Source organism: Petaurus breviceps, unplaced genomic scaffold (genome assembly GCF_028583685.1).
Source record: "Petaurus breviceps papuanus isolate PSGF00001 unplaced genomic scaffold, PetGlider_PUasm1.0 38, whole genome shotgun sequence".
Lineage (NCBI taxonomy): Eukaryota > Metazoa > Chordata > Mammalia > Diprotodontia > Petauridae > Petaurus > Petaurus breviceps.
This window is the reverse complement of record NW_027186304.1, coordinates 85,623,944-85,639,976: the sequence shown is the minus strand read 5'-3', so window position 1 is coordinate 85,639,976 and position 16,033 is coordinate 85,623,944. Positions and strand designations below refer to the sequence as shown.

The following is a 16,033-nucleotide window of genomic DNA, read 5'->3' as shown; positions in this document are numbered from 1 at the left end:
TTAGTAACTAGCAGATATTCAGACAAAAAAAAAAGAAAAATTGTCCATAAAAATACAAACTTCTACTACTTACAATTTGATTAAAAATGTGCACGTTAATTTTAGCAAAGTGAGTGCTATTATGCTTGTGAGGAAAGGGCTAGGTCTTCCCTCTTTTTTGCCCCCATCCTTACGTGAGTGGTATCACTCTCTTCTAGCTTCTTCTGTCAGAGGCAGAGCTGAGGGAGTAGAGGGAAGGAGGGGAAATGGGGAGAGGCTGAAAATCTTAGGAAAGAAAGGCCACTCCAGTTCATTCTGGGACTGGAGGGAAGGGCAAAAAATTCCTCCCTTAACCTTCCTTTATAGGGGGCTCAAAATCCCAGTCATCTCTTCAATTTCCACTGGTTGCTTGGCTGGGTTTCAATACCAATGTCATCATCATGCCCCTACGTGGGTATTGGGTACTTTCTTCACCCCACCCTTGTAGCTTCCTTTTGGGTACTGTCATAAACTCCTTGAGGGCAGGGATTGTATTTTCATTTGTTTATTTATTTATTTTGGGGGTATGCTCAGCTCTTAGCATAGTGGCTGACATGTTCTATCTAGCCTCTGTAAAGATTCTAAACTCATTTGCCTATGAATGAATCCGGGTCCCTATTTTTCTCCTTATCTGGGAAGTTATGAGATAGGGCAACATGGAAGATATAAATCAAGGAAAATACATATCCTTGGGAAAACACTAGAATATCTTTACTTTGGAGGTCATCCTTACTTAATGGCTTTAATGAGAATAAAAGGAATACAGTCTTTTTTTTTTTTTTTAAAGAATCTTATGTGACTTCCCTGTTACTGTAATGGAATATGATTTTTCCATATACTAATGTTTCATTTATGATATGAGTCATATATCTACTTACAGCTTCACACACAGAGAAACATAGTCCTTTCCCAAGATTAAGCTTCTTTATTCATACTTTATTAAGGGTTGTTATTGTTTCAAATTTAGGGGGTGGGGTGGGAAGAGAAAGAGCCAAGACTGCCATTATATAGCTAGGACCTGATCAGTACAATCAAGGAATTCCTTTGAGTGGTCAGATGATTTGAATCAACATTATTTGATTATAATTATATGTAAAGCATAGCCATTAGTTCCACCCCAATGGACATATACAATGAAAAGTTTTTAAAATGATCAGTTCATGGAATTTTTTCATATTAACCAGGATTTAGTTATAGTGAAGCTTTGCTACAATATGAGGAATTTTATGCTAGTTTAAATCACCATTTATACCCTGAGTGGCTTCCATTCATGCCTCCAATGAATCCTTTAATCATGTAATCCAAGTACAATGAGTCTTAAAATATATATGCATCCCCCCCAATCCCTTTAAATATGCCTGCCTTTAAAGACATTGTTGCTGTCGTTCAGTCCTGTCTAACTCTGTGACATATTGTCCATGGGGTTTCCTGGCAAGGATACTGGAGTGGTTTGTCATATCCTTCTCCAGTGGATTAAGGCAAACAGAGGTTGTGACTTGCCCAGGGTCACACAGTAGTAAGTGTCTGAGGCTGAATTTGAATTCGGGTTTTCTTGACTCCAGGCCCAGTTCTCTATCCACTGAGTCACCTATCTGTCCCTAAGTGTCTTAAAGACATACATTTATCTATTTAGTGTTATATTGATTAAGATAAACCTTGTTTCACAGGGTCTGGAGGTAGAGTTAACTTATTCTCCATTTTCCACTCCCACTTCTGTCACCATCATTCTATAAATGCTCCTTTGAAGTTCATACCATTGAGAGAGAAAGAGAGAGACGCAGAGAGACAGAGAGAGATGCTTCAATGCTTCACCTGCTCCATGTTGGATTCCTGGAGGGTGGTGGTGACAAAGCTACGTCAGGTAAGCTAGGGCTGAAGGAAGTTGAATCAGGAAAATGCTGGTCTTATAACATTCTATCCCTTGGTGACAAGGTTTCTAAAGGATTTTCTGCCATTTAAATTTTTACCTAGCTTATGGTAGACAGTCCTCCTGGCATGGGCAATACTAAAGGGAAAGTAGGGAAATAAAAGGAAGAAAAGGAAAACCAACAAAACGAAAACGAAAACTGGAAAAAACAAAACAAGAAATTCTGGGCCTTCTCTTTTCCTTGGGCAGGACCAATTATCCAGTCTGATCCTGAGGGTGGGTGATGTAGTCCCCAGTGTTCTTCTAATACAAAGTTGATGTGATAAACCAGAGCAGTAGCAGGAACATCAGCATCACAGCACAGGTGATGAGACCTCCAGTACAGTCCCAGGTTTCTTCTCCTTATGTGAGGTGAAGATGAGCAGGAGTATCTCCAGGAATATTGGGGTCCAATCAAAGCTGCATCTAGCGGTGAGATCATCTGGACTAAAGTGGCCAAGGCATAATAAGCCTCTTTCATGCAGCCTGTTCTGGCATCTAAGCTGATACCAAGATTCTTCCTGTGCTGCCACATATTTGGTATCCACTGGTCCGCTTGCCAACCCCAGCCCCTGTCTGGGGGAACCTTCAGGGTGATGATCACAAATCTTTGCTACTTTAGAGGCTTCTGCTGAAGCTCTGCCTCCTCCTTTCATAGACAATGGCTGAAGCCTGTTCCTACTTTTATCCAGGGACTTGGGTTTGCTACCAAGTAGACAAAAGGATCTCCTTTCTTCTGAGTGAGTTCACAATCACCATAGTTGTGAAGCCCTCCATGGGAAGGAGTTATATGAACCAATCTGGGGGAAAAGAGACCTGTCAGTTTAGGGGAACCCGATCCCTTTGCCTAGAATGCACAAAGATCCATTAGTAAGAAGAGGCCTTGAAGCCTCTTTACACAGAGAGCAGAACAAAGAAGGCCTGTAAAGAGGATGATGATGATAGCAAGAACATAGCTAAAATGATAGCAGTTAGGTGGTGCAGTGGATAGAAGCCAGGCCTGGAGTCAGAAAGAGCTAAGTTCGGATCCAGCCTTAGACGCTCACCATATGTATGACCCTGGGCAAGTCACTTAAACTGTCTGCTTCAGTTTCCTCATCTGCATAATAACACCTACCCCTCAGGGTTATTGTGAAAATCAAATGATTATCATAGTTGTAAAGTACTTAGCACAGTGCCTGGCACTTAGCATTATATAAGCAGAATATGTTGTGTACAATTACATGCTAACAAAACTGAGAACACAGAAAGAGGAATACTTTTAAAAATATAAAATACCCAAACTATCAGAAGACCTAGTGGAGGCCTTAAATAACCAAATCTCAGAAAAGGAAAAAGATGTAGCTATAAAGGAACTACCAAAGAGGAGGGAGGAACTGTTGCTCTTGATGTATGCACAGGAAAATTCTATCAGACTTTTAAAGAATAGTCTCCACGCTTCACAAATTACTCAAAAATTGAGAAAGAAAGCACCTTTTCAGAATCCTTTTATGAGTCAAATATAGTCTCAGTACCTAAACCAGGGAAAGACAAAACATGGAAAGAAAACTGTCAGGCAATATCATTAATAAATATTGACTCAAAAATTTTAAACAAATTTGATACCAAGGTACATGGATGGTTCAACATGAGATAATAAAATAATCATATTAAAAACCAAGACATCCCAAACTACATGATCATCTCAATAGATGTAGAAAAAGCTTTCTATAAAGTACAGCATCCTTTTATTCCAAAAACCCTACAAAGTATAGGCATAGAGAAATCTTTTTAAAAAATATCATTTGCAGTGAGTAGAGCATGGGCCCTGGAGTCAGGAGGGCTTGAGTTCAAATGTGACCTCAGACACTTGACACACTAGTTGTGTGACCTTGGGCAAGTCACTTAACCACAATTGCCTTGCTTTCCCTCTCCCTCTCCAAAAACAAACAAACAACAAAAACATCATAAAAACATCTAAAACTAAAAGCAAGCATCAAAAACAGTAGGGATATATTAGAATCTCACCCAGTAATGAATGAAGGATGCTTACTCTCATCACTATTATTTGATGTTGTTCTGGAAATGTAATTAATAATAATGCAACAAAAAAATTAGAGGAATAAAGATAAAGAAAAGATAAAACTATGCCTGTTTGCTGATGATATAATGAAGTTCTAGGGCATCAGAAAAGATGATAACTGAAACAATAGTTACGGAAAAGCTTTGGGCTACAAAATAAATCCTTAAAAATCAACCATATTTCTATATAATAATAACAAAACATAAGAAACAATAATAGAAAGGGAAATCACATTTAAATGACTACAAATTGCTTAAAATATCTGGGAATCAACCTCCCTAAATACACAAAAGACATGTATAGATTCAATTGCAAAATGCTCCTTAAAGAAATAAAGAACTAGGGCAGCTAGGTGGCGCAGTGAATAAAGCACTGGCCTTGTAGTCAGGAGGACCTGAGTTCAAATTTGACCTTAGGCACTTAATTAAAAAAAACAAACTAGCTGTGTGACCTTGGGCAAGTCACTTAATCCCAATTGCCCTACCTTCCCCCCTCTAAAAAAAAAAGAAATAAAGAACAACCTAAATAGCTGGAGGAATATTCAGTACTCATAGTGAAGCTATGCAAATATAATAAAAACTACAATAAAAACACTACTAAATTATACTGTTATATTTTATATTTATATTTATACTTTTAATGCTATACCAACCAAATTACCAAGGGATACTTTACAGAACTTTTGTAAGAACAAAAGATCTAGAGTATCAAGGGAAAGGATGAAAAGAAGTAAGGAGAGAGTAGTAATAGTGCTTCCAGACCTCAAACTATCTTATAATGAAGCAGTCATCAAAACCATCTCATCTAGTCCTGGTTAAGAAACAGTGATATAGATCAATGGAAAAGACTAGACAAGGGAGATTCAGAAGGAATAGAACTCAATATCCTATTTTTTTTTTATGAAGTAGAAAACATAAATTTCCTAGGGAAAAATTTCTTCTTTGATAAAAACTTCTGGGAAAAATGTGAAATAGTCTGACAGAAAATAGTCTAGGACCAACTCCTTACACCATATTTTATATTATATTCTAAGTGGATATACAGCTTTATTATTAAAGATCATACTATAAAAATGTTAGAGGAGAAACAGATCACATACCTCTTGCAGCTGGGTAGAAGTATTCTTAACCAGAGGCAGAGGCAATTACAAAAGATAAAATGGATAACATTGATTACTTAAAATTGAAAAGCTTCTGTACAGACAGAATTAATGCATCTAGGATAAGAAGGCTATTGATTGAATGGGGAAAAAAACCTTTGTATAGAATTTCTCTAATAAGGATTTGGTATCCAAGATACACACACACACACACACACACACACACACACACACACACACACATGACAGAGACAGATTCTCTCTCACTCTCTTTTGTCATTCCCCAATAGATAATCGGTTACATATGAACAAACAGTTCTCAAAAGAATTGCAAAGTATTCACAACTACATAGAAGAATGTTCTAAATCATTAATTCTAAGAGAAATGCAAATCAAAACAACTCTGAGGTTTCACCTCATACTCCACAAATTGGCAAAAATGACAAAAAATGGCAAGTCAATGTTGGAAGGGGTTGTAGAAGGATAGGAATACTAATACATTATTGGTGGAGCTATGAAATGGAGCAACCATTTTGGAAAGCAATTTGGGATTATGCAAATAAAAGTGACTAAATGTCCATACCCTTTCAATCAGAGCCTCCATTACCCTATGGAAGCCATCAATAAGAAGAAAGTCCCTATATACTCCAAAATATTTATAGTAGCACTTTTTGTGGAAGTTAAGAATTGGAAGCAAAATAAATGCCCATCAGTTGTGGAAAGGCTAGACAAATTGTGGTACATAAATATAATGGAATATTACTGTGCTATAAGAAATGCTGTGTAATTAATATAGAGAAGCATGGAATGATCTATATGAATGAAAGCAGTGTGAAGTAAGCAGAATCAAGAAAACAATATACAAAGTAACTATAACAACGTAAATGGGAAATCCAAACACCACAAATATCAAAAGTAAATGTAGCAAAATTAGGAAGATCAAGTTGGACCTGAATGAAGAGATATGAGAAGATATCCCCCTACCCCTTTGTGGAGGGGGAAGTCCACAGATATTACATATTGCACATATTTTTGGACTTTTCTGATGTATCAATCAGTTGTGCTGATTTTTTTTTCACTCTTTAAAAATACTTTTTGTTGTATGAGACGCTCTTTGGAAGGGGGAGGGAAAAATACATGGGATAATATTTTGATGTTTTAAAAAAGAGAATATATAAAAAATCACTTTTAAAAAATCAAGGTGTGAGTATGAGCCATTGCAGCAGATAAAAAAGTCAGCTATGGAAGAAGAACTCAACCCTTTAGAGGAAATAGTTTCTAGACATTTAAGAACCATGTTCTTGCCACGATATCATGCTGCCTCTCAGCATAAATACCTCCCCTTCACCCCCACACACATCATGCTGCTTCTTGGCATAAATATACACAAACATATAATTACATATATAAAAATTTCAGGATTTAATAATTATAGTATTCAGTAGGATCATATATTTAGAATTGGGAGGGAGCTTAGAGATTATCTAGTCTGACACCCTCATTTTACAAATAAGGAACCTGAGGTCCAGAGAGCTAAATGGTTTGCTTCTGAATTCTTGTATTTTAGAACTGTTCCTGGACAAAAGTTTTGAGTACTGACCCTGGGACCTGAGTTCATATCTCATCACTGTTGCTTACTACCTATGTGACCTTGAGCAAGTCACTGAACTACTATGTAAATCTGAGCTATTTTTGTTTTTCTATATCTTGAGATACATGATTTCCTTTAAATATATAATGCTAATGCCCAAATATAATAATTTATGACTTATTTACAAATGATCCATCTAGAATAATAATAGCTGATATTGTTATAGGGCTTTAAGGTTTATAAAATATTTCACATATATTATCTCATTTGATTGGCATAACAATCCCATGAGGTAGGTGCTATTAATATGGACATTATTCTGCTGAGGAAACTAAGTCTTAGAGAGGTTAAGTGACTTACACAGGGTCATGCAGCTAGTAAATATCTGAAACCAGATCAAAATTCAGGTCTTCTGACTACAAGTACAGGAATCTATCCTTTACACAATTTTGCCTTGTCAAGTTTGTGTTCCATGTAGTTTGATATACAGGAACACAGCATTATTGAGGTGGGGCTTGCCCACCCAAAAACTGTTGGGGTTTCATGATGTGTTGTGGTGGAACCACTCAAAGAATTCAGTTAGACCCCTTTGGCCCCTTCCGGTCAGTGGAGTGCCTGTTAGTGCAAGCGGTGGTGTAAGAAGGCTAAGTCTAAGAACCATACCACCCACAACCAATCACGAAAATGGCACAGAAATGGCATCAAGAAACCTAGGTCACAGAGATATGAGTCTCTGAAAGGGGTTGACCCCAAGTTTCTGAGAAACATGTGCTTTGCCAAGAAGCACAACAAGAAAGGGCTGAAGAAGATGCAGGCCAACAACGCCAAAGCCATCAAGGCCCTGAGCACCAAGGCCTCCAAAGCCAAGCTCCTCAGGCCCAAGATCCCCAAGGCCAGTGCCTGGCATGTTGGCCACAAGATGGCTACCAACTATCCAGCTCCTAGGATCGGCATCAAACGTCTAGGCTCTAGGATCATGAAACCTGACTCTAAGGTGGCCAGAACCACTGACCCCAAGGCTACCAAGCCCATTGACCCCAAGGCTACCAAGTCCACTGACCCCAAGGCTACCAAGCCCACTGACCCCAAGGCTGTCAAATCTGCCACCAAGGTCAGTAAGTCAGATCCCAAGGCTACCAAATCTGGTCCCAAGGCCACCAAATCTGATGCTAAGGCCACCAAGTTTGACACCAAGGTTTCCAAGTCTGATCCCAAGGCAGCCAAGTCTGATTCTAAGGCTGCTAAGCCTGCCAAGTCCAAACCCAAAGATGCTGGGGCTAGAGCTGCTAGTCCCAAGCCTTCAAAATAGATGCTTCAGGACAGAAGGACTTTTTTAAAGCTAAAACCACCCTTTTTCCCAGCTAGGGTATGATTATTCACTATTTTGTATAAATAAAGGAAATGGTGAGTCATAAAAAAAATTCAATCAGACTACTTCTAATCCAAGTATAGGCATTTATTGAGATTGACTCCTCTCATGAAGCAGGCTAAGTTCCAAGAGCAACCAGCAACTTCAGAGAAAGCAAGATGAATTTTTATAGGGTAAAAATGCAATTAAATAACAGAAATCATGAATATAAAAAAGGCAGGAGGGGTTTGTTAAGGGATTAGGTAATGGAGGATGGGTCCCATCTATGATTCAGTGGTTAAGCTTTCTGGTCCTGCTGCCCTTCAATTGGCTAGCTATTGTGGTCTTGTCTGGTCAAGATAGGTATCTTGGGCTATATGGATGATGTGATTGTGATAGAGTACGAGAACACACTTGTTTCTGTGGGTCTGAGGGCAGTGGCTAGGTAGCAGCAGTATTTGGGTTCCCATCACTGTTTCTGTGGGAACTAAGAATTCAGGGACACACCTGTTGTTGCAGTGAGCAGTGAGGCATTGTAATAGTAATGGAATTTAAAAATCCCCCTGTATTGGCTTGGTTTTCAGGTTGAATGTTAAAACCCAGAGCTTGTGAATCCCACTTGTAGGATGGACTTGTTGATGTGAAAAGAGAGGGCTGAACTGGGAGGAGCTGGTGCTGTGGATTTGGAGAGGCACAAGCAGAGGAAGAGAGGCAGAAGAATTTTTGGAAGCAGCATCATGGAGGCAGAGAGAGGATTGCTGAGGGCCAGTTCGAGCTGCCCAGGACTTTTGAGAGCTGCCATCCGAAGCTGCCAAGGACTGAGGAGACATGGCTGTTATGCTGGTATTTTGTCTGTCTGTTTTGATGTTGTTTTGCCAGATTCGTCTGCTGGTGAAGGACAGTTGTTGAAGGTCCTGGAATCTTGCTGTTGGTTCAGAGGTCCTGAGACTGTTCTGCAGACAGAAAGTGAATTGCTTCCACTGGTGAAGGACAGTGCTGTTGATGCAGAGGTCCTGGAAACTTGCTGTTGGTTCAGAAGCTCTGAAGAAGGATTTTCTTGTTGTATGTTTACAGAAACCCTGGAAGAGGGTCTTGCTAATGTTTTCAGGGGTCCTAGGACTGTTCTGCAGATAGAGAATGAATTAATGAGGACACTGGCTATGTATCTTGTGGCCTTGTTAAGCATTGTCTCCCCAGGAACAAAGATTGCTGAGAACTTGCCTTGGGTCAAGATGAAGAAAAGACCTCTCTTTGGGTATTAAATGCTGTGATGATATCTTAACCTTGTTGTAACTCAGGGGTAGATGGCCTTTGTGCTCTCTACTGAGCCTTTTGAGAAGGTGCTAGGCGTTAAGTGATGATAATTGTAATTCAGTTTGTGATCCTGGGGTGGGAAACTTTTGACTTTTTTGTGCTCTCTGACTGACTAAATGAATGTACTTTGTTTATGATTGGAAACTAATCTCCATTTGAGAAGAGGGACTTTGTGATTGACTGAATGGATGTACTTTCCAGGGGTAGAGTAGTACTTGGAAATTATTGAATTACACTTGGTGAATGCTGTATTTTGAATTATACTGCATTTTGATTTTCTTTGTTCTTAATTTGTCACTGAATAAAATGGAGGGCTATTGTGCTGGTATTTTGAACCTTGGAAGTTGCCTTTGCTTGGCATTACAGGCATATATGAAGAAGTTAGAACATTGGCGGCATGGCAGGGGGAGGGATCAGGTAGGTACAGTGGGCCTACTGTTAAGTGGAGCCTATAATAAAGTTAGGATATTGGGGGCAGCTTCATTAGTATTTCATCAGCATGATATTTTAAAGGATACTTAATAAATAAATTATCTAGATTTTGAGTCTAATATTCATAAAATACTTTTGATTTTGATTTTTAAATTTTATTTCTGGTTACTCGTTACCTATTTCACAAAGTTGTTCCACATGTAAGTTATACTGTTCCTTTGAGGCCTTTTTCATATCGAACAGTTTGTTGATTAAAAAAAAATGAGACAAATGGAAAAGATTTATGTGAATTGTCAAATAATGTAGGCTATTACCAGTGTTAAGGAGGAATGTTTTGATATCTAGAAGGAGTAGAAAAAAAACCCTATTTTGCTTTAAATATAGGTGTATGAAGAAATAGCTTTTAGACAGGATCTAAACAGTTTTGGACATGAAGTTTAGAATAAATATAAAGACTTAAATCTTCTTGTGAATAATGTAGAATGACCACATTTGTGTGGGAAGAATTTGATATTTTAAAGAGGTAGAGAAGTATCTTTTATTTGTTAAAAATGGAAAATTATGAGTGTGAAGAAGCATAATTTCAAGATCACCAAAGATATAGAGGGCTGTATTGAACCCTTCAAAGCTGCAAGCATTATATGAGTCTCACCTCATTTGATGACTAAAGAAGGTAAGACTAAAATGAGAAACCATTGAGATATAATTTTAAAAAACTATTGATATTGATTTAAGGGAATTTGGGGCCTTGTGACTTTTAAATTGAAAGGTGAGTCATGGAGAGTCATGGAGAGTCAGGAGGCTCTCAGTGAAGCTTTTGAAGCAGATATTGGACCTGGGTATAAGCACCTCAAAGAAGAACTTGATTTAGGACCTGACAGAACTTTTCAGCAAGAGCTGAAAAGTTAATTTATGGAGTTGTGGCAACTAGAAGCAGTTACCTTCCAGAAGACTTCTTATGTATAATTCCTAATGGGAGAGAAAATTGGCTTCATTGGTCAAGAGCTTCAATGACAGCTAGTAAATGACGGCTTCTCTACCATCTGTAGTTAGATAGGGTTTCTCATTAGTCCCTATTGCTCTCTGCTGCCATCTCTGGTCTGTGAAGGAAAAGCAGGGGGTCTTTATAGCTATTCTTGTATTGTGTTGCAATGGCTGGGTTTCTTTGCCTGGTTTAGAGGCAATCTCAGCTATGTTGCTGTGAGCTCTGTTATGATTGGACACTGTAGCATCCATAGAAGAGAAGAGTATTTCTTTAGTCAAAGAATAGTGAGGGTCAAAAGAAAAAAAGTTGTGTGAAGTATAAATGTTCGTAAATGGACTAACAGTATCAAAATCCACAATGCAGAGTTGTGAGTTATGTGGAACACATGGAGTTTCTTCTCTCATGTGTTTCCCTTCCACATTTTTGTGTATTCCCACTTTTCATTATAGATATTGAGTACCTTGGAGGACACAATGATCTGGATTTATATGTGTATTGTTATTGTATTTTATTATTTATGCATTAGCTTTAGTCTATAATGTTATTTCTTTTGCCTTTTTAAAAGTAAGTAGTCATGTTAAGATCTAAAAGTGTTATTATTATGAGTAGCTGGTTATATAAATATCTCACACTATGTAATTTTGTTACCTTCTGAAGGGCTGGTTTTATAAATAGAAAATGCATTGGAGGGGGGCTTAAGAGTGGTAGGTAGGGGAAGTCTATTTCTCTTCAAGAGAGTTACTTCTAGGAACCTGAGAGAAGTTGAATGTTACCAACTGGTGACTATCTCTATGAATCTAGTCTTGCCAGGATGAGATGAGGTTGGAGTGAGTAATCCATACCCAGAGAGAGAGAGTAGATGTCAACATGTCCTGTTAAAAGTGTGATATAAATATACTATGTGACATTGGTAGGTGCCTATCCATGCTACTCATCCACCACAACCCTATTATATTTTGAGAATTATGTGTGTGGTTTTGCCTATACCCTACTGGATTAGCATTCAGTTTGTTACAAAAGGAAAACACTTTGAAAATCTTCAGAAAGAATGCTCTAAATTAATGTATTATCCTAAGTATTATTTTCATTTATGAAATGGACATTTTATATGTAAAGATTTACATGGGCCCAATTGTAGATTTTAACCAGACTTCAAATGTTAATTGGTTCTACCATCTACCTACTAGAACCATTTACTGCTATTAAGAGAATGGTATGTAAGCAAATTACCTTCTAATTCACCCACAAATTTGTGTTCCACTGAAAAACTAACCAAATAATTTTTTTAAAGATAAGGAGTGATTATGCTTTTTTTTTTAGGATCATTCCCTTACCATTTTTAAGCTGTGGGTATGTAAGGACATAGAGATTCTGAGAGATATATATTTTATACTTTTTGGAAATATGTTTATGCATGGCAGGGAAAAACTTGGTAACTGTTCACCACTGTTGTCCTGATGCATTCAGGAGGCAGTGGAAGTGAGCAGGAGCTGTGTGCAGCTGTGTCTCAGAAGGGGAAAGACAAAAATAGCTTAAAATCCTGCAGGGACATGCAGTTCAATTAGCATGATAAACTGATGAACCCTTTTTTGAGCTCTAGCTTTTACTTCTAGCTCTTACTTGGTCTGTTTGGTGTCTGTCTGACTTCAGTCCTTCCTTGTTCTCAGCCTACACAGCCATAAAGTTCTGCTAGTCTTCATTTGGCAAGTAAAATTATTGGCAATACCACACTGCACAGTGAGAGTGGAAAAGAGGGCATTTGCCAGAAAAAGAGGGATGGAAATGGTTAAAAACCTTTAAAAACCTAATGAAGGTTGATGGACAAATGAGGACATTATTTTAAATTTATGCTAGCAGGCCCCTTAAAAAATGCACCTAGAGAGAACACATTCTAATTACTGAATGGATATCACTGGAGTGTAAACAGTTAGTTGGTTTAAATGATATTTTCAAAACTTTTCCCCCTCTCCTCACTATTTTTAAAATTATTAATATCTCCTTTTAAAGCATTTAAAATATGTATTTAGGTAATGTAATATTTTATATTTTACCAACAAATTATAACATTTCTTAAATGCTTACTATGTGCCAGGCACTGTTATGGGCTAGAGATATAAGATGATAAAAATTCAGTCTTAGCCCTTGAGGAGATTATATTTTGCAGTGATAATAACATATTCATTAAAGTAAATGCAAAATATATAGGTAATTTTGAAGAGGTTCGGTAGGTACTGGCAGCTGTGGGCAGGAAAAATCTCAGATAGGAAATGACATTTAAGCTGAATTTTAAAAGAATTTGCCTCAGTGCGGTAATATTTGTCTGTAAGGTTGAGAGGCAGTTGTCTCCAGAGATGATGCTGTTATGTCTGTATCTGGGCCAGTTGGAGTCCTTTAACAAAGACCACATTTCAGAACTTAAAATTGGGAAAATAAATCCCCTCCTAGGAGTTCTTAATCTGAAGTCTGTGAACTTGAAAAAAAAAGATAGTTGAATTTCAATATAATTGGTTTCTTTTGTGATTCTATGCATTTTATTTTGTACATTTAAAAACATTCTGAGAAGTGATACACAGGTTTCATCAGACTATGAAAGGAGACTGTGACACAAAAAAAAGATTAAGAATTCCTGCCCTAGAGAATAACTGAAAAAATGTGAGAATAGGGACATACAGAAGTGGAAAACTACTAGTAGCACAATAGAATTAAATCTTACAGGCACTTCCTGAATTGTGAGCATCTAACTTAAGAGTATCTGTGTAGGAATAAAGAAGCCATTCATGATTTTTTGTTAATACTGGTGCTACTTTTTCTGGTTTGCCAAATGTGCTTCCTTCCACTACTTGGTCTGTACTCCAAAGAGGTCAAAGAAAAAGGAAAAGGACCTATATGTACAGAAATATTTATAGCAGCTCTTTTTTTGTGGTAGCAAAGAATAGGTAATTGGGGGGATGCCCATCAATTGGGGAATGGCTGAACAAGTTGTGATATATGATTGTGAGGGAATACTATTGTGCTATGAGAAATGATGAGCAGGATAGCTCTAGAAAAAAACCTAGGAAGACTTATATGAACTAATACAAAGTGAAGTGAGCAGAATCAGGAGAACATTGTATGTAACAGCAATATTGTAATGATGATCAACTGTGAAAGACATAGCTACTCTGATCAATACAATGACTCAAGATAATTTGGAGGACTCATGATGAAAAATGTTGTTGACCTCCCAAGAGAGAACTGATGAACTCTGAGTGCAAATTGAAGCATACTTTTTTTCACTTTGTTTTTCTTCTCTTTTGGTGAACTGGCAAATGTTGAAATATGTTTTGCATTATTTTACATGTATACTTTATATCATATTGCTTGCCTTCTCAAAGGGTGGGGGAGGAGGGGCTGAAGGGAGGAAATTTGCAACTCTAAAAAAAAAGAATGTTAAAAATAAATAAATGAATGAATAATATATTTTAAGGGTAAAAAAAAGAAAGAAAATACACATGTGCTCCCTTATTGAACTGTGGGGTATATAGGGTTATAAATGAGATAGATGAGACTGGAAGGAGTATATACTTGGTATATAAAGTATATAAAATACAAAGCATTGCTCTATGGAACCTCTGGAGTTGCACCTTCATATGCCAGACAAAAAATTCCCTTAATGATAAATTGGCCTCCCAGAATCTATGGAGCTAGGAGAGAATAAACACTAGGGTTCCCTTAATGGCAGCACCAATAGCAGCAAACATCAATTCCCCCTTCCCCAATCTCAAGTAGTGGCAAAAAATGGACAGCTCTGTAGAAAGTTGAGGACACCTCAAGAGAATTCACTAATAGAGAGCAAGGAGAGAAAGAGAGGATAAGTTCTGGCTTTTTTTTTTTTTGTCATGAAAGGATTTAGGGGTGATTATAAGTTTAGATTTATGCATTCAATAAGTATTTATTTATTAGATATGAAGGTAAGAAGGGGATTGCAAAAAGAAAGGAGGAGATTTTGTGGAAGGTGAGAGAGTAGTTTATTGTAGGAAGGTATAACATATATATCAATAAATACAAGTTAATTTGAGGAGGGAGAGAGTATTACATCTGGGGGATCTGGGAAAGTTTCACAGAAGAGATGGCTTCCATTCTGGGCATTCAAGAAGATAAGAATTCTGAAAGGCAAAGAGGAGATAACATTATTTCAAGCATGAGAAAAACTTGTTTGATTAGACAGGGACAGGAAATGCAATGTTAAGTTTGGGGATCAGATAATAGTACAATTTGACTAGAAAATGTGTAAAATGTGAAATAAAACTGAAAAAGTAGTTCGGAACCAGATTGCAAAAGACTTTAAGTGACAAGTTAAAAAGTTTGTATTTTAGGAAGTGAAAATAAAATAAGATTGAATTAAAAAAAAATTTAATCATTGAGAAAATTAGGAGCCCCTGAAGGTTTTGTGGCAAAAGTGTAATGGCCAGGCATGTGCTCTAGGAAAATTATTTTGCCAGCTTCTATAATCCTAAATTGAAAAATGTCAACAGAATGGTGATTAGGAATGATCCAGAGACTCAAAGCCATGCCATAGCAGGGTCTTTTGAAGGAATCAGAGTTGTTGAACCCAAATGAAATTAGATTTGCAGGGAAGGACATAACTATATTCAAGTATTTAAAGAGTTATATTGTGGAAGAATGATTTCATTTATTTGTTTGGCTCCAGAAGGCAAAACTAAGATCAGGCAAACAGAGAGGCAGATTCCAACTCCATCTAAGGACAAAGTTTAGCAATTGGAACTGTTTCTAAGGCTGGTGATATTCCAAGGAAAGATTACATAGCTACTGATCAGTGCTGTTGTAGAGGGGATGTCCTAACTTCCTTACTAACCACTCTCTTAGAATCAAGAGTTGGAAGGGATTTGAGAAACCATCTAATCCCACCTGTACCTGAAGAAGAATTCCTTTTACACCTCCTCAATCACTCTGATTTTCACAACCATTCCACTCAGAGGTGTGTTATAGTAGGCTCTGACAGCTTATGAGAGCCCATTGTTAAATTGTTAAACAGTCAGTGTGAGCATTTATGCCTCAGAAATCAACAAGCACTTGGGGCATCTAGGTAGTGCAGTGAATAGAACACTGGCCAGGGAGTCAGGAGGACCTGAGTTAAAATTCATCCTCAAACACTTAAGACAAAAACTAGCCATGTGACCTTGGGCAAATCACTTAACCCCAACTGCCCTACCCTCCCTCCTCCAAAAAGTGAAGAAGAAGAAGAAGAAGAAGAAGAAGAAGAAGAAGAAGAAGAAGA

At 37.5% G+C, this 16,033-nt stretch overlaps 1 protein-coding gene across 1 annotated transcript; it reads left to right on the top strand.

Moving 5' to 3' along the window:
- The first annotated feature begins 7,319 nt into the window (after positions 1-7,319).
- Positions 7,320-8,029, top strand: LOC138170161 (large ribosomal subunit protein eL29-like). Its single transcript, XM_069099524.1, has one exon. The coding sequence runs from the start codon at positions 7,443-7,445 to the stop codon at positions 7,983-7,985; it is 543 nt and encodes a 180-aa protein (XP_068955625.1). The 5' UTR covers positions 7,320-7,442; the 3' UTR covers positions 7,986-8,029.
- The last annotated feature ends 8,004 nt before the right edge of the window (positions 8,030-16,033 follow it).

Coding starts and splice junctions, on each gene's coding strand:
- LOC138170161 (XM_069099524.1), top strand. CDS start 7,443: ATGTGCTTTGCCAAGAAGCACAACAAGAAAGGGCTGAAGAAGATGCAG.